The sequence below is a fragment of the Ammodytes marinus genome, assembly GCF_949987685.1.
Source record: "Ammodytes marinus genome assembly, chromosome: 6".
Taxonomy (NCBI): Eukaryota; Metazoa; Chordata; class Actinopteri; order Uranoscopiformes; family Ammodytidae; genus Ammodytes; species Ammodytes marinus.
This window is the reverse complement of record NC_137235.1, coordinates 16,265,180-16,288,017: the sequence shown is the minus strand read 5'-3', so window position 1 is coordinate 16,288,017 and position 22,838 is coordinate 16,265,180. Positions and strand designations below refer to the sequence as shown.

General features: G+C 41.3%; 2 protein-coding genes across 9 annotated transcripts in view; one reads left to right on the top strand and one right to left on the bottom strand.

Moving 5' to 3' along the window:
- Nucleotides 1–1,175: 1,175 nt before the first annotated feature.
- ecpas (Ecm29 proteasome adaptor and scaffold) lies at nt 1,176–17,397 on the bottom strand (the record flags this gene model as incomplete). The annotated part of the gene is made up of 48 exons (XM_080029080.1): nt 1,176–2,110; nt 2,635–2,706; nt 2,801–2,889; nt 3,016–3,121; nt 3,713–3,863; nt 3,952–4,144; nt 4,261–4,304; nt 4,387–4,598; nt 5,107–5,304; nt 5,412–5,478; nt 5,578–5,669; nt 5,760–5,826; nt 5,969–6,058; nt 6,223–6,288; nt 6,407–6,557; nt 6,779–6,897; nt 7,000–7,047; nt 7,314–7,419; nt 7,861–7,940; nt 8,040–8,207; nt 8,304–8,421; nt 8,553–8,621; nt 9,111–9,280; nt 9,379–9,524; nt 9,887–10,010; nt 10,395–10,496; nt 10,661–10,833; nt 11,042–11,213; nt 11,311–11,445; nt 11,654–11,745; nt 11,984–12,200; nt 12,326–12,406; nt 12,660–12,783; nt 12,925–13,028; nt 13,136–13,258; nt 13,405–13,471; nt 13,559–13,608; nt 13,699–13,774; nt 13,887–13,972; nt 14,123–14,242; nt 14,339–14,417; nt 14,728–14,867; nt 15,205–15,382; nt 15,521–15,670; nt 15,792–15,910; nt 16,068–16,184; nt 16,476–16,606; nt 17,376–17,397. 48 exons carry the CDS (start codon nt 17,395–17,397, stop codon nt 1,971–1,973), a joined length of 5,544 nt encoding a protein of 1,847 aa, XP_079885206.1. The 3' UTR covers nt 1,176–1,970.
- Nucleotides 17,398–18,562: 1,165 nt separating this feature from the next.
- The window catches only part of kdm4c (lysine (K)-specific demethylase 4C), a 29,079-nt gene continuing 24,803 nt past the window's right edge, over nt 18,563–22,838 (top strand). For all 8 annotated transcript variants that reach the window (XM_080029741.1, XM_080029745.1, XM_080029743.1 and 5 more), the window contains exons 1-3: nt 18,563–18,672; nt 20,945–21,111; nt 21,482–21,657. In XM_080029741.1, the coding sequence (XP_079885867.1) occupies nt 20,968–21,111; nt 21,482–21,657 (320 nt within the window). In that variant the 5' untranslated portion in view covers nt 18,563–18,672; nt 20,945–20,967. The remainder of the gene's footprint in view (nt 18,673–20,944; nt 21,112–21,481; nt 21,658–22,838) is intronic.

Sequence of the window (22,838 nt, the reverse complement as noted above, 5' to 3'; positions counted from 1 at the left end):
TCCCCCCCCCCCCTCTTCTACAGTCTATGAGTAGTGCAACTCAAAATATTATGCAGTGCTTTTTTAAACTTTGAGCATGTATGATATGATTACTGCTAGACTTACCATTATCACGTTGTTTATGCGATTGTCACGTTCATAACACACTAGAACCTCACCTATTGCCTAAGTTTGCATCATGCTTTTAGTGTGCATATTGTATATTGTTCTCTGCAAACCTATGTTGGCATCCTGCTTTTAGTGTGCATATTGTATATATATATAGTTCTCTGCAAACCTATGGTGGTGTGACGCACACAAGACATATGGTCACAATTTGTGTTTATGTATTAATTTTATCAGTGATCATAATCACTTGTTTCCCAGCACTTGCTGATGATTTAAATTTAAACTTTTATTATCTCTTATTCAGTCTTTGAAGGCTTGTACTTCTGGGTGTGATACCGATTAACGCCAGAGAGAGAGAGAGAGAATGTTAACTTGTGTATAATTCTCAATTGTTATTTGCACTTTTAATCTTGCTGAATTCTACAAGGCAAATAAATTAAGTTAAAACCTAGTTCCCCTGCCCCATTTGTCTTTGTAAGGAAATTTTCTATTTTGTCTTTATTATTTTGTCAGAATGCACCAGAATGCTTAATTTGTATGTGAAAATCACCAAAAAATCTTCTGGGGGAGGATCCCCCCAGACCCCCCTACATGGTTTTGGTTTATAAAATTTCAGCCCCACCTAAAAGAAAATTCACCAGCCGCCACTGTATCAAGGATAATGGAAAAATTAATTTAAGTCCCTGTGGTGATTGCAATTGGTTCTTTCATAGTTTTTCCTTCATTCTTAGCAAACAAGAAGACACCCAATGACATTTACTGATGACAATCAGTGTCAGGATTTATTAAACTATGTTTAACCATACAACTTATCTGCTAACTTTGGGACCTACACTTGTAATTTGTCGGTAGTTTCCAATTTCTTGAATGCAGCTTAGTCGCTAAAATTTATAGTACTTTTTCGCTGAAACTGTTAGACATAAGCTTGGCCTTTTGGGGTAAAATTAAATGACCTATTTAGACTTTCATTGCTGGTTTTGTACAGAACTACTTGTGGTCTCATACATTTAATAGCCTCTTCAGCTGAACATGTTTCTGTATGGAGACAAAATAAAGTCCATTCTCCAAATTGTCAATGTAGTTTTATTTTATAAGGGACAAATTCAAACAACAATAGCATCACATTGAACTTAACAGCAGGATTTTTTTTTTATTAATTAATACAATACTTCACAAAGTTGGCTGTCATCTTGCTCATTCACCTTGCAAACAGGAGAAAGAACAAGTCACAGGACACACACAGATGTATTAAAGCCTCTGTCTTTCACCACTACTCTGCAGCAGTGGTTAAACAGCGAGGCAGTGTCCATAAGAGAGCCGACTAGTCAAACCATCCGCGTTAGCTTAAGGTGTTTTACCTGCTGTTGTTCATACATTTAATAAGTAGGCAAACCCACAACAGTAGTAAAAGTCCCCATTTTGGGGCTATAGGTATACAGCGTCCACAAACCCAACACATTGGTTTATAATAGCATTTATCATCTCTAACTGTCCATTAAAATGAACAAAATAAAACTTGACACAATACAATAATAGCCTTGCCCTTTCACCATTGCCACTGTGAGCTCGTACTCAGAGCAAGTTGTGTTACTGTAGTCGCTTCGTCGGCCACAAGTGTGAATCAGTCCGTCGGCATGAGTGGAGCAGTCTTGTGTGCATAGCCAGCTTCAAAGCCCACAGGTACTATGGATAAAGTAATGCAAGTATTGGGAGATTTGTAAATAGTTAATGAAAAGATACCTGCGTGGATGAAGTCAGACAGAGAGGAGGGTGTGGTGCGTTTTGTTTTACTCATGAAAAGTTAAAGCTTGATGCTATTTTTTTCTTGTACTTTTTGACTGGCTTGAGCTGTGTATGTGTGTTTATGGTTGGCTCTGGATGTGCCTGCGCAGCTCCTGGGCTTTATCCCTCAGGTCTGGTCTACTGTCTGACTGTAGCGTTGACAGGGAGCGCTGCAGCTGCTCCCGGCTCTTCACAGCCACACAGTCCCACTGTTCACTCTCTGTAACACACACACACACACACACACACACACACACACACACACACACACACACACACACACACACACACACACACACACACACACACACACACACACACACACACACACACACACACACACACACACACACACACACACACACACACACACACACACATATTAATATATTATTATATTTATCAGTGAGCTCTGGATCACTAATCCATTATGAATATAGTATATACATATGCACTACATACGTGTTCATGTATATGCACATGAACCAAAGCAGTATCCCCTGATCTGTGCTGCAAGCTTATAATAGTTCCTAAAGCAGGAACAGAATAGGTTGTCACAATGAACAGGAAGACTGGCCATATTGAAATAATTTGCAGTCTGACCGTAAGAAAATGTCACAGTCAATGATTAGAAGAGAAACTGGGCTTCTTTTTTCACTTCGCTCACGGTCCGACTGACCTCAAGTCAATTTCAACTAAAGGCTAAAACACTTAAAAGCAATCTAAGCAGCAAGAAATACTCACCGCCAGTTCTCTTAACGATCAGATCCACGACTGACAAGGCCTCTGTCCTCACAGAGGAGTAACTTTTGTTTTCTGGGTGGAAAAACAAAACAAATATGGTGACGACAACCAGGCGTATTGGGCTTTGACTCAGAGCACACTGAAGTTTTACTTTTGATGTTCTTACCTAAGGGGTAAGTGAGAGCATAACAGGTCTCTGTGAGGATCTGCGACAATACATTGAAGTCTTCGCTGCCTTTCTCCAGTAGCAATAACCTACAGAGAAAAACAGCTCATGTATAGACTCAAAAAACCTTCTGTGTAAATGTTACTTGTGAACACACTTTGATAAGCTTGATTATTTCAGGGTAAATTTCAAAAGAAAAAAGGATTGCGCCGTACCCCTGGAAGTATGCCTTCATGGACTGTAGAACACCAAGCTGGACTTTCCAGGTGCTGAGCTTCAGCTTGTCACACATTAGACTGCACACCTCCACCTGGAAACGAGCTACACACAGACACACATTTCAGGACATTACTTATAGGCCACAACCCAGCTTCCCATCAGTCTCGTTTGGCCTTCATCTCAAAATACAATTAGGTATACAAAACACATCTTAAAATTTAGCTGAGGAACCAATCCACATACTATTTGATGTGATATAATAGTTTAGATCTAGTTTGTGAGGAGCCCATCCCATGTTTGGGTGGAGTCAAGGTTCAAAGGAGCAAGTGCGGTCTGCCACATGAGCAGAAACAGGATTGATAATCTTTTACTGTACAATATGTCAAACAGGTGTGTAGCTTGGAAAATGTGGTTTAGGATTTCTTAATGTGCCTGAACCAGGGAACTCTTTTATATTACCTGAGTAGAGTAATAATCCGTTGTTTTTTTAAGATATTTTTTTGGCATTTTTATGCTTCATTGGCAGTGCAGAGAGACAGAGGTGAAATGGGGCAGAGAGGGGAGTGACATGCAGAGACCGACCGCAGGTGGGAATCGAACCCGGGTCTGCTGCTGGGCCCGGCCCGGGAGGGGGACACCTTACCGACTGAGCTAAAGGCGCCCCCAATAATCCGTTGTTAAGCTGTAACTTACCCTGAGTCTGTGGGTTACTGGGCCAAGACTTTCCAAGAGTCTCAAAAGCACAGAGCACAGCTTCCGTCCGCAGCTCTTTCTCCTTTGTGTCTTTGTCGTCATCGTCCTCCTCCCGTGACCTCTTTGACGCCCCACCACTCTCTGGGCAGCTCTGCATGGGAATAGGGTAGTTGGATTAAGAACACCGAGAGGCCCTCTAAAATGGCACTATAATAACCAACCACTAGATGTGATTTAACCTTCTTGATGAGAGGGAAAAGGATCTCGGCCATTTCGCTGAAGCGGTCCTCCTTGCTGCTGTGAAGCACGTCCCCTGAACAGCGCAGAGCGGCCATCTTGTACACCAGACTCTCCTTACGGCATTCTTTCAACACAATCTCCAGAATCTCAGAGATGGCGGGCTGGCCAGCACAAGGCTTCTGCAGCTCTGGGCTAAAATTCAGGGGAATAATAGAAACACAAAGTGGTGCAAAAGAAAGAAATAGTAAATATAATATAATAATAAATCTTCGGCATTAACGTGAATAAAGTCTGCAAAGAAGTCTCACCTGCATTTGGAGACAACTAATCCAATGGCTTTCAATAGCTCCTCCTGAAACAAAAAGAAAAAATTATTGTTGAGAATAAAACCAAAAATATCTATTTTTTTCTGCTGTTGTATAAGCCCTCGTTACCTTGCCAGCCCAGGTGCGTCCGGATAGTCCCTGCATTAAAGCCGTTAGCACCATGCCAAGGTGTGGGGCCACCAATGAACCCGTCTGTTCCTTGGCAACAGTTGCCATGGCAGCTGCACCCTGAGCTTTCATCTTCCAGGATTGGGACTGCAGCGCCTTCTGCGTGATAGTGATCAGCTCCGTCATGTAGAGTCTGATGCCTCCAAAACTCCCTAGAAAGTTTAGAGAATAAGTGTTTATTATTATTGCAATGAAAAAATACAGATGTTTTTAACAAAAAACAATATTGCCACCTATAAATACACTATATAGCCACTATTATAAACAGGGTTCACAACTTTTCAATCTCTTACTGCTTCTCTCTTGAGCCATGCATAAAATCTGTCGACATGTTCGAAAGCCGTGAATTATTTAAAAAACAAACTAAGGCATTGTTGGGGATAAGCAAACGGCTCACTGTTGCTTTGCAAACCTTTTCATAAACTGCCAACTGGCTGCATCCCAATGTGCATCACATAGTAAAGTGTAAATGATCACACAGGTGCATCGCAGCACTGGATTTTGAAAATTAGTAACTCAAGGAACCATATTATGTATTAAATATATTTATTTTTAAAAGGGATTGAATCAACTGGTGCTTTTCACTTCAATCAGTTTTTGTGTCACTGTTTCCATTAAGTAGATCTTGTATAATTTATGCAGCATTAGTATTGTACTCACCTGGGACATTCTCCTGCCACACCTCGGCCCACAGTGTGGCATCATGGCTCTCTCCATCCTCTTCCTCAGGACCGGGCGCCTGATGCATACCCAGGAAGGCCAGAGGCAGGCCCACTACCGCGTGGGCCTTCAGCACATCAGGACTATAGTGGCTGATGGCATGCACAGTCAACGCACATGAAGATTTGTACACGGGCTCTGGGAGTAAGAGAGAGCGCAGTCGGAAAGTCACCGTATGGTTTATTACACGTAAGAAAAAACATTGCATTTTGGGGAGAAGTTGGGAAGATTTCCTTTGGTCTTACCTTCTTTCTCCAAGTACCAGCTGTTGAGCTTCAGTAGTAGTTTCTCTACGCTGCTGTCTTTTGCAGTCTGATGGCAGCAAAACAAGTACAACAACCCAATGCTTACTGACTCACTGGAGAAATATGGTGTGATTAATGTAACAAGTGTAACAGGTGCTGTGCTTACCCTGACTAGGTGTCCTAAAGCAAAGGCAAATGCTTTCTGTACTACAGTGCTTCTGTCATGGATACCACTGAGCAGGGCACTCATCAGTTTACCTGGAAACACAAAAACATCTTGGCCGTTAGCTGACTTGCACCAAACATTAAAAGGCATCACAGGAACAGTTTAGCATGCTTGTGCTTTACCTGAGTACGGGGTGAGGTCCTGCGGGCACTGCACTGAGAGTGAAACAATTACACTCGCACAGCCACCCTATGCAGAGGAAAGAGACCAACATAAGTGGGACGACTCCATACATTATATCTTTACATGGCCATGGATTCAGAAGACAATCAAGGCATTAAAAATGTACGTATAATCAATCGATTAAAGACTACAGAGGTGTGTGTCTAACCTTGGTACCCAAGCCTACTCCACTCTTGAGCAGCTCACAGAGCCTGGGAACTAGTTCTCCAAGCACAGAAACATCGAGGTGCTGCAGACACTGAACACAGGGACACAGAAAACAGATCTCAGACTTCTGTTACGTTTTTACAGAAGTAGTAGAACCTCCGCATTCTTTGCTGTGACACCCAAAACTGGGACCCCAAATGTCATGAAAGCTAGTAACTAAGATTCAACTGTTATTATCATGTTTATTTTTCTTACCATGTTAACAGTCTCCATCATTGGAGAGGACTTGGCAGCACTCAGCCTGGCAGCATCCATGGCACTCTTTGAGAGGCAGAAAAAGATCACAACTTGTGACAAATGTGGAGTCCAACTTGTGAGACACATACAGGTTTAAGTTTTTCCAGAAGTGGGTAAGGATTGTGCAGACGGCTGAGGTTACCTTCTCCTGCTCCGTGGCTCTGAGACTGAGGTAGTTGAGGACCTGGGGCTCCAGGGTGCTGAGGGCCTCCAGCAGGGCAGGGATCAACCGGGAAGCGTGAGGCTTTAGTCGGGCACCTGCTGTCTTACTAATCTTCACCAGGGTCTGGATACTGGTAGGGAATAAAATAGATTGGTTGAGAGAGAGAGAGAGAATACAAGACCGACAATTCTATGGCACGAAAAAAAGAATACGGACAAATTAGTGGTAACTTATCAGAAGTACTGTACTTGTTAAGACATTGCCTTTTCAAATGTATCTTTAACTAATCACCCAGTTTGCCATCTTCCCCTACTAAAACCAAGAAAATGATGATGTGCAGGGAGGTGTTACCTTAGTGCGCGGACCTCTGCCACATTGCTCACGATGCCTTTTTCTAGCAGGGTGGGTAAGATGACCGCCACAGTCTTTTGGGCTGCGGAGCCTGTAGACTCACACATACGAGTACACACCTGGACAGAGAGAAAGAGAGAGACACTTGGACTTGCACGTGTACAAACTTAAAATTACAAATATTAAAAAAACACACAAAACGGACAGCCAAGGAACTTTACCTTACTGAGTGTCTTCAGTGTTAGGTCTGCAGCTTTTCTCACAGATTCCTGAAAAAGCAAAATGACAACGTCACGTTACAAAACAATCACATAGATCTCTACTTGTAATGTATTTATAGGTATTCTGCTGTGTGTGTGTGCGTGTGTGCGTGTGTGTGTGTGTGTGTGTGTGTGTGTGTGTGTGTGCGTGCGTGCTGTGTCTTGACTGCTCAACATGATATCCTTATGTGATTCGGCATTCACTGTGTCAAAACTATTAACAAATTCCAACCGTTGAATTAAAGCAATATTGATTGTGATCATTTCCGGCTAACCTTGATGTCATCAAGGACTCTGAACAGCGTCTCCCAGATTTCAGCTAGGTGATCATTGAGGTCATCAGCATTGCGACCGCGAATCAGGTCATTAAGGGCCAGGCAGCTGGAGGGGAAATGAAATGCATTAAAAATATACTTCTTTGTGACACACCAGCGTAATGTGGCTGACAGAACAAGATGCAATGAGTGCAACAGAAGAAGTAATTACAATTTGTAGAATGCCGTAATTACCGTGATCGTTACTATAATTACAATTGTGATGATAGTCAAAGCTACACCAGTGTCTCTAAGGCCAAGAAAATAAAAGTAATACCTTGAGAAGGATTTGAAGTAGAAGTTGAATACTATTATGTCACTAATTTTTTTACATGTTTTATGGAGAAACTGATATTTCCTTTTAAACAAGCTATTATTTTTAGCACATTCTTCTTAAACAATAAATCTTCAGGCTCAATAAATTGATAAAGGAAGCAAAGTAGATAATAATGGTCTAACTATCATAAGATGTAGGGGTTTGATTTAAAGCGTGTGTTGTTGTTTGTACCTGGACTCGCGCACTCTCCAGGTGTTACTGGTCAAGTTGGAAATAACATCCTGCAGGATCTCCTTAAGATACTTATCCACCTGAAACACACCAGAACACACACACAGCGCTCACACTGCTTCTAATGACGGCCTTGTTTAACGTCAATGTCTAACATCCAAGACTCAAGTCCTCCATACCATGGTCTTATCAGTGACCAAGGCGTCCCAGATGCTGGTCATGGCCTGGCGGATGCTCAGGTTGGGGTCAAACTGGTAGCGGTAGAGGCGGGGCACCAGCTGAGGCAGGAACGGAGCCAGCTGCTCCCCGGCCTTGGCTGCAATGATGTGGAAACCGAAAGCTGCTCCCTGCAAAAGGAGGAGAGGGTTCAAGTTGATGGGAGGATCACTCAAGCCCTGACAGTGGTTACTGTGCTGGATGGGGAAGGGGGGTGAGAGGGATACCTTGCGGGAGTTCCACATGGCGTGATGGTTGGCCAGGTTCATGAACTTATAGACCAGATCCGGTTGGTTCAGGTCGCTGGCCAATGAGCAGAGCTCCTTGTACGTGGTCAGGCCGTGACTGCCGGAGGCCATCGACACAAGAGGGAGAACATTTCTCATTTGAAATCGGACAGGTGTTTAACAGCATTTTAGAATTGGACAAGCTGATGAGAGCAAAAGGTGTCCAATAGTGGGTGACATATGACTTACCCATCAGGTGTTTTCCCAATACCTTCTCCTTGGAACACCTCAGTATCTTCAGAAACAGCATGTTTCACTCTGTTGGTAAAGATACATAAGAATGTTAAGCTTCTGGAAACCTGGTCTAAAATAGTCAATATCAATTTGATATCAATAAACTTTTAGAAAAATCGGATGGAAAATAAATATTCATAAATATTATAAAACTTAGTTAAAAAACAAACACTGTCTAGAGTCAACCATGGGACATGACTATGTGGGCTTGGCAGTATCAAACAGTCTCCTTGGCAACAGCGATTGTTTTGATAGAAGATTCGGGCAGAGAACTGCCTTGATTGGTTCAAAATACTTATGTGTAATAAGAAGCCCACCTCATCTAAACCAAATTCCTGTAAAGTTTCTCAAACTTAAATGACAATATCTTTCATTTGGATTGATAAATACGTACATATGCCGTAGCGTAACTCTTTTCAGAAGCTTACTATCATGCAACTAACTTCCCAAATAACATCATTTTTAGGATTTTGTGGATTTGGGTTAACAGGGGCTTTAACAATATCCACTCACCTCTTGCCGGTCATGAGTGTTTCTACCAGGGTGGATACCAGTTGCTGCTGGTCACCTTCTCCTCCCATCTCGTAGACAAGGCCCAGGCCTTTAGATGCCACATCCTGACTCAAGTCATCAGGGTCAGAGAGAACAGAGATGAACGCCACCTGAATCTCCTTCAAATGGGACTGTAGGATTAAGAAAAGTGTTTGTGTTAGCTACAAAAGAGATTTGAAATATGCACACAATAGATTCCAGCGGTATAAAACTGTGAAAATACACCCACCGTGATTTCCTTGTGTTGGCCGAGTTTCTTGACCAGGGAAAGGAGCCATATGCAGGCTGCCTGTCGGACATGGGGATTCTGGCTGGGTATATACCTGGCCAGGATGGATTTGAGGACAAAAGGCACCACATCATTGTTTTTCACATCTAAGAGGGAGAGGAAGAAAGTGGAAATGTTATCAAGAAATAAGAAACATTTAAAAAATAATTCTAGTCTTGTTGAGGTTTAGATAAAAATGTATTATTGTATGCAAATGTGTGCTATTTTCACATCCGATATCGGATTACTAGCAATGCAGAGCTAAATAGCAGAAAATGTCTTGAAGCATGCAGTCCACTGTGACGTCCATTGTCAAAACACAGGGGAAATTCTGAGAAATTATCACTTGTTCTTAAATCACCTATTTATTTATTTCATCATTTAATGCAGGGCTGTTTCACTGCAAAATGTACAAAACTGTAGAAAAACAAAAAAGTGCAGTTAAACAACTACAAGTGCAAGCTCATACTATGTGGTGGTGTGTACTGGTCCTCGGTGCAGGTCCATGGGTCTCTGGCAGCTCCGGAGCTGGTGCCAATGGCAGCACTGGTTATAGCCTCACCAACTGTAAACTGCAGCTCTACCTGCTTGGCCTTAAGAGAGAACAAAGAGAACATGTGTGAGATGTTTGCACTAATGACCACCTCTGAGTGACATTCACATTCATTCTGATAATTCTAGGTTTGATACTTCTTCTCACCTACACCAAACATAGAATAGCTTTATTTCTGTGTTTCTCCAAACAATAATTTGCAGACTAAGTTAATTTTACAGTTAAAAGTTTTATCATAAGAATTAAGTTGTTTATGTCTACCATTACAAAAGCCCCCACACAATCTATTAGTTCTATTTTTTGGGGGCCATTTTCAATGCTTTATTGATTAGGGGGCCGCCCTATTAGTTCTATTTTTGTTGTTGTGTATGTAAAGCCCTGCATCGCCATAATTAATGCTACAGTTGGTTGGTTTGTTTCATACCTCTACTGAGTCCATGAGACCCTGCAGCACCTTCTTCTGGTGAGGGAAGTCTCCGTCTCCCACAGGTAGGTAACCCAAAGTCTGGATTGATCGCTCCTTCATCTGGAGCAGGTACACGGACAGATACAAACAAAATGATTAACATAAAGATGATATGAGTGACTGATCTTTAAGCAGATGATCTAATGAATCGGTGTCCCAGTATTTGCTATGGATACAGCGTACATCTTTAATGAACTCTTCATCATTGTGGAGTCCCAGGTTACCTTGGTGCTCTCCTTGCCAGAGGGGATGCGGGCCAGCAGGTTTTCCACGGTTGACAGTTTGGTGAAGCCCTCGCCCTCAGCAGGAATCAGCAGGGCGCCATTACGAACTATTTCTCCCAGAGCTGTACAGGCTGCCACCGCCAGCAGTGCAGTGCTGCTGTCCAGGAAGGAACCTGGATGGACACATACAGACACAGGGGGATGAACCCATGTACCGTAGACAGAAATCATTTTATTTTTTATATTGAATTTGTGTTAACACAAAATGTTTTATGAAAAATAAACAAAGGATTATAAATGGCAATTTCACATGAATTCAATTATATACAGCCACAAGTCTACAGTCTGAATTAAACCATAATGGTAAAAATAATTACAAACCAATTGTCTTGGTGGCCATGGCAACAAGTTCATCATCTTCTTGGGAGACAATGCTCTTATTCTGCTCCATGTCGTGCATAGAGTTGCTGGAGGTGACAGCTTTCTTTCTGCTCATGTACCTTCCCACCATGTAGCCCAGAGCCAAGATGGCGCCATGCTGGGTCTCAGGACTCTGTGGATAACCAAAACAAAGAAACATTTACTCGGGGTAAAAATATGGGAAAACAAGAGAAATATATATTAAGTGCTCCATGGGCAAAGTGGCATACATGGTTGTCTTTGGTGATTTTGACCAGGTTGTGCACTGCCATCTGCAGCTCGTTACCAGTCATGGAGGAAACCACCAAAGCATACAGCTGGGCTGCAAGCTCTCTCATGTCCTCCTTATTTGTGTTCATCAGACTCTGGAGAAAAAAACATCTGTTATGCCAGCTGAATGGATTGACATATGTGCAATGTGAATTAGTCTCAATGCAACAGAACAGCTAAGCCATTGGAGTAATTGTTTAGTGATGCTGATACTTTTCAATAATGAATTGGAGCACAATGCATTTCAGTTTGGAACTGCATCCATACATCTCAACAGAATCCATAAATAAATGAAACACTCACTTTAATCCAGTCGATTTTATCAATAAATCTAGGAGCCAGTTTCTCCGGGAGGACTGACACCACCTCCAGTAGACAGTACATAACTGGGATGCCTGTTGAGAGATTAATAATGAAGTGAAATAAATAACCCATCATGATTATAAGATTTATTTACAATACCACACTAAACTACATTAATAGGTTTAATATAATAATAAAAATAGCGCTAGTTCTGTACCACTGCATTTAACTTAAGAAAACACCCTGTGAACTCCAACGCCAATAATAACAATGGAGAGATCTATACTAGAGCCTACAGCATAGAGAAAGATGCAGGTTAACTTCTCTTACCCCCCACAGCAGACAGCAGCTGCTGCAACAGATCCATGTAGACATGGACAGGGTTTGCCTCAGAACCCTTTGACATTGAAGGCTGATATTCAGATGACAGCAATGTTTGGATGTAGCGGCCGATGATTGGTGCATCGTCTTGCATGTCTACCAGGCGTGTGGTCATGGGTTTGGCCCCGGCGCTGTGGGCTAAACACAGCCTCAGGTAGAGCACGATCTGGGAAAACAGCAACATGAAGTGTCAGCAGCATAAAAAGCCAAAGATACGAACCTCAATTTTTGCAAACTCATCCCATGTCATGATTAATGGATGTTACAGGCTGATAGCCAAATAATATTTACCTCCCCAAATGCAGATGGGTTGAAAGGAATAGTAGAGGTTCCAACAATGTACTTGGCGGGAGTCTTCATCCTTTGAGCCGCCTGATTAAGACAATATCGAAAAGATGTGAGATATTGAGAGAAAAAGCTCAGCTTAATGTCTATATTGGTCTTTGTTCTAGACATTGCATTTCTTCTTTAATCTCAGCATTAAATATTGCGTCTTTATTCGCAAAATTATATTTCAAATTTATTCTCAAAGTGCTAATTGTTTATCTCTCCCATGGCCCTTATATTATTGTTATACCGAAACATTGCCTGCAGGGAAAAAGGTAAAATATGCTCAGAGCCTCACCTTCTCCTGGACATAGGCCACCATGTCAGGAAAAGAGGGCATTGGTTTTGGTCCCTCCTTCTCCAAGCTCTTGGTAGGAAGAGCTCTCAGCACCCTCTTAGCCTCCCCTGCAACCTCCTCCCTCCTAAAATGCATTAAAAACAACATTGACACCTTAATTTTACCTTCAACCATCTTATTTACATCCACTTGAAAATCCTGATAGTGTATTTGTGTCACAATGCATTCACCAAAACGTAGATGCTTTTTGTGTTTTGGGACTTACGGGTCTCCAGCTGCCAGTAGCAGCAGGTATCTTGATGGCACGTGATCCGGAGCAAACACTGTGCTGGCATACTTCATGGCCACCTGGCGAACTTGCACCTCCGGCTGCCAAAGAAGAAGAAAAACCAAGAGTGCTTAGCTGCCTCATTCCTAGTTATACCATCATCTGTTTTGCCCTTTGTACAGCATTTTATATAACTTTGTATACTCACCTTTCCTATGTATGCAGCAACCAGGGCCTCCATCAGGTTCAGCAGTGCCCCCTGCAGGTTGGCATAAGCTCCAACCATCATAGACAAAGCTTCCTGGATGGCAAGACGGACATCGGACTCCTCCTAAAGATGACGACAAAGAATTTTGGAAATGTTAATATCAGAAACGGCACTCGTGGTTTGCTGGATTGAGGCTCAGAAAAGATTTATAAACATTGTTTTTGATAGATTGTTTTATTTTTGATGTATTGTTAGATCTTTTCACTCACCTTGCACATGGACTCAAAAAACTGCTGTACCAGTGCAATATCCTTTGTGAACAGCTGTGGCATGCGGCTAAAAGAGGGGATATTAAAAGTTTAATATGTTACTTCTAAAATCACACCAAGCTGGTTGTAAAAATACAGAATCATTTCATTTTACCTTGACAGCTTTCCAACGGCAGAGTAGGCGACACATAGTAGCTTAGGATCCTGCAAGAGCAAATGCCTTTCAGTATGTATAGTTCAAGTGGCATTGTTGGAAATGGCAGTTTTAATGTGTATTGCTGTTTGAATGTTTACCTCCTTGTATTCATTTATGAGCTTGGTAAGACCATTGAGCAGCATAAGTCCCAAAGGCTTATTGGTGTCAGGACATCTGAAAAACAGAAAAAGCACAAATATTATTATTTTTTTCAAATGCCAAACACACTCAAAAAACAAACAAACATAGCTGCATCTAGACAAAGGACAGAGTGGACTTTTCTTACACCATGCAGATGTGATGAACAAACTGCAGGGTGAGAGACAGCAGTTTGTTGTTGGTGCTGGCTCCAAACAGACCATCATACACAACCTGTGAAAGAAAGGAGAGTAATGACTGTACCATACACTGGGGCATTTCCTTTATAACGATTTAGCGTACTACAAGACTAACCTTGAGCCTTAAATAAATATATTAAAACAAAAACGCAAATGCCTCAACAAGCGTGGACAAAGAGTTTACCTGGATATTAGCAGGAAAGCACTCTGCTGCTAGGCGTGACCGCAGGAAATGTGGAAGGATCTTCAGTTTGACTCTTGTGCTTACTGGCTCGTGTTTCAGCTCTTGCTTCATGTTGCCGCCCTAAAACGTATGCCAAAACAGTATGATATTTATATACTTATTTTTTTCAAATTCAAATGTTAACTGTATAAAATATAAACTGCTGGGTTTACAAACCTTTGTTTTAAGAGGAACATCCCCTAGATACACCTTGTACATCTTGTTGATAATTTGAGGATTGTTCCAGTCGACGATGCTGGAAGAAAATGATACATAAGCAGTGATATGAATGAAAGTTTGTACTTTCAGCATTTCTTTCTGATGGAAGTATTTGCCAGCCTGTCTGATAATAAGCCTTCATAACCCGAATAAAATGTTACTGGCAAAGATGAAATCATTAAGAGTTGAAAAGATTTTACAGTGTGCCGATCAAGCACAACCGGTGACCCTAATTATTATTACTTGGTATAGAATGATTATGGATAAAATGATAGATTAGTGAGTGGATGACTACATAATCTGTGGAGCACATGTGCAGCCGGCATGATTGAGACTTCTCCGCCCACCTCTGTTTGCTCTTCAGCTCCAGGTCAGCAGCAGTGGCCACGCCGTGCCGGGTGTCGCTCGACGCCACAACGAGGTGCACCACTGTCTCCACCTCTGGGACCTGCTGTGCCTCGATGAACTTCACTATGCCCAGTTTACACTGTTCAACAAGGTTTACAATGAAGGAGTCATCCGACAACATTCAAAACAAACAATCCTAATGTGCGCTACCATCCAAACATACACACAAATCATTACACAGCCCTATAAAAAAAAATATAGGGGGTCAGGCAGAAACTTACAATGTATTAAATTGCTATTAACTGGTACTAGCCAACACACCATTTCTGAATTGGATTTATCTCATTTTGAAGTGGATGGAGGCTACCACTTTTTGGATCGGGTCAAGCTTTGTCGAGACAAGTATACGAAAACCCTGACAATACATACAAAGACCAAAACCGACATAAACATAGCCAGCAATGATTGATTATTACCTGCTCTAGCTGCTCTGCGCTCCACTGGGCCTCTCCAATCACCCTCTTGGCAGCGTAGACACTCATCCCTGGGGGAGGCTGGGGCAGACCCTGGCCACCTGCAGCCACCGTCCCCTCTGCAGCACCGCCCTGGGACGAGGAGGGAGCTGGACGTGTAGGGGATTCATTCAGCACGAACCTATAAGGGCCGAAGTCAGCATTCTCATTAAAAAAAAACGGCTAAAGAGCTTCTGAGCAGACAAGTACGTAATGCACTCATTCTAGAGACCCGTGTGCAGCTATCCCTATACCCGAAAAACACACAGTAGGACCTCACCCATAAGGCATCAGCAAAACATCCAACATGAACTCCAGCAGCAGCTGCACGGTCTTTGGCCGCTCCGTCAAGTTAAACGGGGCGGCGTTCCTGGAGATGCCTGCAGGATACTTTATGTGGTAAAGAGTGGGGATCAGCAGGTGCATCAGGCTGGGAGAAAAGAGAGAGAGCGAGAGAGATAAAATCATAGTTCAACATGCAGTATTGTGATCGTAGTGTTTTGCGATCGTAGTAAATCTCCTCAGGCATGTGAGTGCGTGTGTCCCCTCACCTGTCCTGCTGTGGCTGTGGCTTGCCTTCCATGGCGGTGAGAAGGGTGGGGGCCAACTCGCACTGTTTGCCCACCTCCAGACGCGGGTAGCCCATTTTGATGTAGATGATGGTGAAATTCTACAAAAAAAATCCATGAATGAAACAATTACCGCTCCTGTCTCAAGCTACACAACGCTTCTTGAACTAAATGAAAACCAAATTAGTTCCCTGATTGCATTGTCAATGTGTATAATAAATGTCTGGATTCATGATAACAATATTCTAAAATTCTTACCGTAACAAAGGAGGCAGCAGCAGGATCCTGGTACTGTACCAGCAAAGTTTCTACAGGAAGCTGAATCTTAGGTCGGCTTTTTATCCTCTTGTTCAGGTGCACCAACAACTCCATCACCTTGTGGAGGAGGCACAGAAAGTCATTTAGGGGGTTTCAGTTCATGGAACACAGGCATAAATCAACACTCACTGGCTCCTTACAAGTATCTTTGCATCAGGAGGAAGGGACCCGCAAAATGGACCTTTAATTGGTTTATTTAACATTTTGGTAAAATAAAAAGGAGCTTATATTTGGGGGGAAGGTTCTTCCGCTGCAATTGATTTACTTTTTTTATGAGCTGCAGCTGTAGTACAAACACAAGAGTCTATGTAATCTCTTAAGGTCCAGAGATAGGCAACACCTTCTTACTTTTTTCCGCACACCCTCCTGAACACTGGAGAGTTTGAGGAGCACAGGGGGCAGGAACTTGGAGATAATGTCCTGTAACTGGTCATCGGTTTCTGCATGGCCCAGGCGAAGGAACACACGCTCCAGTTGATCTGTAAAAGAAGTACATTAAACACCCTTTTTAATTTTTCTGGTGGGCATCAACACTAAACATAGAAATAGTTTAAAAGCGATACATTTTGCTATTGATAAGCTGAGAACAGCTTTCCATTCAAAATATGAAAGTAAAACCCATTGGGTGTAAGCAACCACATGCAAAAGCAATCTGTGCGACCTTCAGCTTCACAGCAAAGGGAGCGCAATAGACAAACAGTGAACTAAAATAAGTCCCTTGCTTATGTTACGCCTGCAATTTGGCCGATAAGCTCGTCCTGGTTGTCAGCTGTTGTGTTGGTGCAACCATCACCCAGCCCTGCATTGTTTCTCTGGGCATGGCTCAGCAGCCAGCTAGCTACAACTACTGACAAGACAACGCATTTCATATTTTCTATGCCAAACCACTGGCTTCCCACAACCAGGGAAACTCTGTATTAAGAACCCCAAATGCCCAACACATTCATCTAGTAAATCTCCACCATTAAAGTTTGTTTAATGACAATATATGAATAGCATTTGTGATTGTTTCATTTTGACCATGACTGGGCAAACGGCCTCCTGACGTTAGCATTCTTGCTAGCCACATAGCTGAGCAGCAAGCCACCTTTACTGTCCCAGTTTCTAACTGAAGCAAGCTTTACCGTGACTCCAAAAGACACATTAATGGTTACAGCGAAGCAGGCACGTAGCTCTGTAGGCGTTTAGAAGCCACTAACACGACATTTCAAGATATATTAATCACGAATAACGCAGACAAAAACTTACTGAGTTCATCCTGGGCAGCCATGTTTGCCAGAATGTCTTGTCTTCAGCGACCCCACCAGTTTAGTGGGTCTCACTGCACCCAACAGCGCCGATCCTTACCCGCAGTGAATGGACTCACATCATAAGTACTTTGTATTGAATGCTGAAAAATATAAAAACAAAATGTGTGCATGTCAGTGCCTGATTATATACACTTAGTACTTTTCATTACAATCCAATAATTATTTATAGGCTTATCTTTATCCGTGTGCAATAATTAATCTGTGCAAAATCTTAGGTAACTGAATTATCATTTGCTGTTTATTGTATTAATGATATTGTAGTCTCTGATGCAAATATTTTTTTATTTAATATTACATGTTTAGCTTTTGTATTTATTATTTTTGTTTTATGTTGTGTAAATATTACATCAGTGATGTGATACATGGTAATGGACTTTATGATATAGGCTACAGTAAGTAGTACTGTCATCAAAAGTACATCCATGATGTCTTTATCTTATTCATGACCACATTCATTACCACTCATATGAATAATACGTTTGAAAACATTCAAAATTATATAGCCTATGGAAATACAAATAAAATAGTATATACAGTTTAAGCATATTATTTTATTATCATTAAATACAATGTTTAAAAACATGAATTATTGATTTCAACTGTAAAAACTGTAAAAAAAAATATATATACATAAAATAAAATGTGATACCTTTTTGTCAGGACCGGAGTATAACAAACTAACATTATAATGCATAAAACTAGTTCAATACAATACAATACAATACAATACAATACAATACAATACAATACAATACAATACAATACAATACAATACAATACAATACAATACAATACAATACAATAAATTAGGCTACTGTGCAATGATAATAATAAGTGTCATTTCAACAATAACAATAAAATTCGAACATATGATAACTATAGTATAAAACTGACCAAATATAAAAGCATCAAGACAAATACATGAAATACATGACAACAGGTTAACTTTGGAGATGTTAATTCAACAAACAGTGGCTGCGTTCCAGTTTATGGACTCCCCCCGCTGAGCCGCAGATCTGAAAGTGCCTGGATCAGTCCAGCACACCACGGACCGCCTCTCCCCGCGGTCGTGGAGCTCGAGAGGAGGCGGAATGGAACGAGGCCCCTCTTCAGTTCTTCAAGGCACGGTAGTAGCAGCAACGGCAGTAGCAGTTGTAGCAGCTGTCATGTGAATCAGCTGGACGAACAAGGAAGGGGATAAACAACAACACACGAAGCCGTTTTTCTCAATTAAGGTAAAACTCAAAATACATTAGTGGAATCGGCATGTGACATACCGGTGAAATATGTGCATTGTAGCTATCATTGTACCCGTTTAATCAGAAATCGATGTAATATTCGTGAATCCTGTGTAGATTTAGCCAGGCTATCAACAGCTAACCGTTAGCGTTACCAACCTAAGAAGTTGGCACGCGCTCATGCCAATAGGTAATATATCTATGTGTGCCTTGTCATTGTTCGTCTGTTTATGGCTAAACTCAAGTAATGTATACATTATATAAGTATCAGACGTTATTATTGGTGCCGCACAAAATCACACAGCGGAGTAGCCACGGGCCTGTCTGCAGCCACCTTGCCAGGGACATTTAAACCCCATTGACTCGTGCATTAAGAAGTTAGCTTATATGGCAGCTAGGTTAGCTTAATAGTTAGCTATGTTTTCCCTTTCCTAACTGCTATCCCCAGGTACCTTGGAGTTAGCCCCCATGAATACACATCAGATTACAGTCAACCGAGTGAGTCTAACGTCTAATTTATAAGTGAGCTCGAGAGCTGAACTGTTTGTCTAGCGTTTACTTTGCATCAAAACAAAACGCAAGCTAGTCGGCTAGTTAGCTGGCTTTGCAGACAACAAAGATCAGCAGAGCCATACGCTCATGCAGCATTTAATGCGAAACTACAATTCTCACGGGATTAATTTGTTTTAGGGGTTTTAACTGGTTCGTTTCAAGAAATAATAGATCGAATATGCCCCATTAAGGTTGTCCATTAGTTTTGAAATAATTGTTCTGTTATCTGAACAAAGAGTATTATAGAAAATACATTGTTTAAACAGTGAAGTTGGAGAAAAAAAAACACATACAAAACAACTTGTTTCAGCGTGCAGTTGCCTGTTACATAATCGTGGTTTGCTAGTAGCGGTGGAAAAAAAACATGTTTCAATATCACAATAGCATCCCTCGGGGCAGCACTGCGATCCTTTGTCTGAGTGCACTGTAAAGTAAGAGTTGAGAGTGGGATGGGTGGATGGGACAGAAATCTGAAAGGGGTTGTTGGTTGCCATCAGCAAGGATCAAAAGGATCAGATTGACATTTGGTTAATCTCTACCTCCATCTAGTGGTGGATTTGTCACCAACACAAACCTGCTGCATCCTACTCCATCTACACACCATTACATCCAGAGGAACTCATTTTGTATTGTTCAATATATCATTTTCACGATGGCTTTGGATAAACGGAAGCAAAATAAAGACACCTTCCATATAGGTTGAGTATCTCTTACCAAAGTATGAAAAAAAACGATCAAATGCATGGATCAATGTAAGCTATCAGGTCCTGGAAATGTGAAATAAGTGATTAAAAGTAGTATATCAAAGTAAGCATACTTATTCACATCTTTTATTATTACTCCTAATAATATTAAAGTATTATAATACTGCCAAAAATGGAAAATGCAAGCAACCAAAAATAATTGAAAATAAACACAATATAGCAGAATCAAAGAGCATAAGGTAATATGAAAGTAGTACACTACATTTAATAAATCACCATCAAGTTTAAAACACGCAAATTATTTTTCTAAAATTATCATCTTGTTAGTTCTTACTTTTCAAATTTTTTTTAAGGTTTTACCTTTTTGCCCATAAATAAAAAGTAAATAAAGCAGATTTTACTTACCTACCCCATCATAGCAAATATAGAAATTCATGCTTCTCTTATTAAAGGTGAAGTAAGCGGTTTATTTATATTAATATAAGTGTTAAATCGCTCTTTATTCATACAGTAATCACTTACACGATGTGCACGTTTCATAAAGCCAATCTCTTAGTCAACTGCTCTGAATGTAATAAGCAATTACACTTTATGTAGTATCCCAAAATTTTATCCAATCACAAGAGAGAACGCTACAAACCGACACCCGTCCGCACCCGTCTCACTCATGGTCTCACTGCCGGTGCACGCCAGAGCGACACATGGGTGAATGTTTATGCGCCTACGATGGCGGAGCAGGTAAAACTCCTTCCCAAGGTCTGTTCTGATGGTATTTATCATGTTTTATCACACTTATGGATCTGAGATGATGCTAGATAACTTGCTGCTCGAAGACCGCAGTGCATTAATGTGGTGACGTAGGGACGAACGAGGGGACTGCTAACTGCAGTAACTGACAGGAAGTTAGCTAAAAGTACCATTCCGCTTACAGCATCTTTAACGAGACCCAATATCGGTCACAATTGCAAATTAAAAGTCAATAATAAAATAAAATTTGTTGTTCTTTCCTCTAGGTTATATCTGGTGAGGCAGCAGGATGGCGGGAGCAGAGGTGTACACCCCTGCGAACCCCACCTGCAAGATAATGACCTTCAGGCCCACCATGGAAGAGTTCAAAAACTTCAACCAGTACCTGGTTTATATGGAGTCTCAGGGTGCACACCGCGCAGGCCTGGCTAAGGTAGGTGGCATTTTCAGGTCTCAAATTGTACAAAGTATAATCCACCAAATACATTTAGCTTCCCTATCTTTGTGAAATTTGAGAACCATGTGATGGGGCAGATACATAGACTTCTTCATTATGATGTCTAGATCGTTGTGTCAAAGTTTCCTCTCTTTGCATTTTGAAACGGTCATAAAGAAAAGCAAAACATAGAAGCAGAGAAAGACGATCAGACATAGTGTGACACATCTTAATACATGAGTAATCGGCTAGTGGCCCATTTGGACACTTGTGTACGTTTCTAAACATGAGAGATGGGAGAGAAGAGATCTATTTGTACAAGGTATCTTTGCTTTATGTTAATGGGCAATCCTCTGTTTTCCCTCAGGTGATTCCTCCTAAAGGCTGGAAGCCCCGTCGTACCTATGACGACATAGATGATCTGATGATTGATGCTCCCATTCAGCAGATGGTGGCAGGCCAATCAGGACTCTTCACTCAATACAACATCCAGAAGAAGCCCCTTAGTGTGCAGGAGTTCAGGCGATTGGCTAACAGTGACATGTGAGCATATACTTTCATTGTTTTCAGTGCCTTATTGATTATATTATTGAAGAGGGAAAATGCTCAAATTCACAGAATACATTCTGTTGAAGAAAGAGTAAGAATATACAGTAGATATTTTTGCCCATCGTGGATTACACAATAACGAAATACACACGGAAATAATCCTGAGCCTTCTACACAAGGATACGGACCCCCCTGTGTACCAGGATGAGATAGACCTATTTATTAAGTGGTGTGATACCAACCATCTTATTCTAAATGTGACCAAAACACAGGAAATTGTTTTGGATCCGAGGCAAGTGTCTGACCATGAGCCAGTGGTCATCAAAAATCAGGAAATCATCCAGGTGTCCTCTTATAAGTATTTAGGGGTTCATATTGATAATCTTCTCTGCTGGAAGACACATATTGACAACCTGTGCAATAGACTGCAACAGAAGCTATATTCTTTGCGAAGACTAAGACTGTACGGCGTAAGCAGCCACATCATGATGATTTTCTACAGTGCCATTGTAGAGAGCATCATTAGATATGGGATCACTTCATGGTTTGGCAACCTAACCGTTAAGCTAAAAAACAAACTGGCCGGCATGCATAAAACGGCAATGAAAATCGTAGGGAGGAAAGAATATGAGCCTATACAGAGCATCTATGAGCAGGCAGTTAGGAAAAAAGCTAAGAAAATCATTTCCAACTCACAACACCCACTCTTCCCTGAATATGAAACCCTGCCATCAGGGAAAAGACTCCGGGTGCCGCTATGCAAATCTAACCGCCTTAAATTGTCATTTGTCCCAGCCTCCATTAAGCTGACGAACAATGTGCAATAGAATAATGTGCAATAAATAGGTTAGCACTTTAGCACATAGCACTTTAGAACTAAGCACTTTAGCACATAGCACTTTATCCATAATCTCTAGTGCAATGCACACTGGTACTTTATCTCCATACTGTAGATTTTTTTATGCTTTACATCAAAGTGCCATTTAAGTATATCAAGCTCCATGTTCTCAATGTTTAAATGTTAGTTTGTCTGGTTGTGTTTGTGTCTGTGGTTGTGTTTGTGTTCTGTTGTACTCTGTATGTTTCAGAAAGCAATGATGCACTGTGCCCAAGACAAATTTCCCCACAGGACAATAAAGTTTAACAAAAAAGAAAATCTAGACAGACGTGTTGAT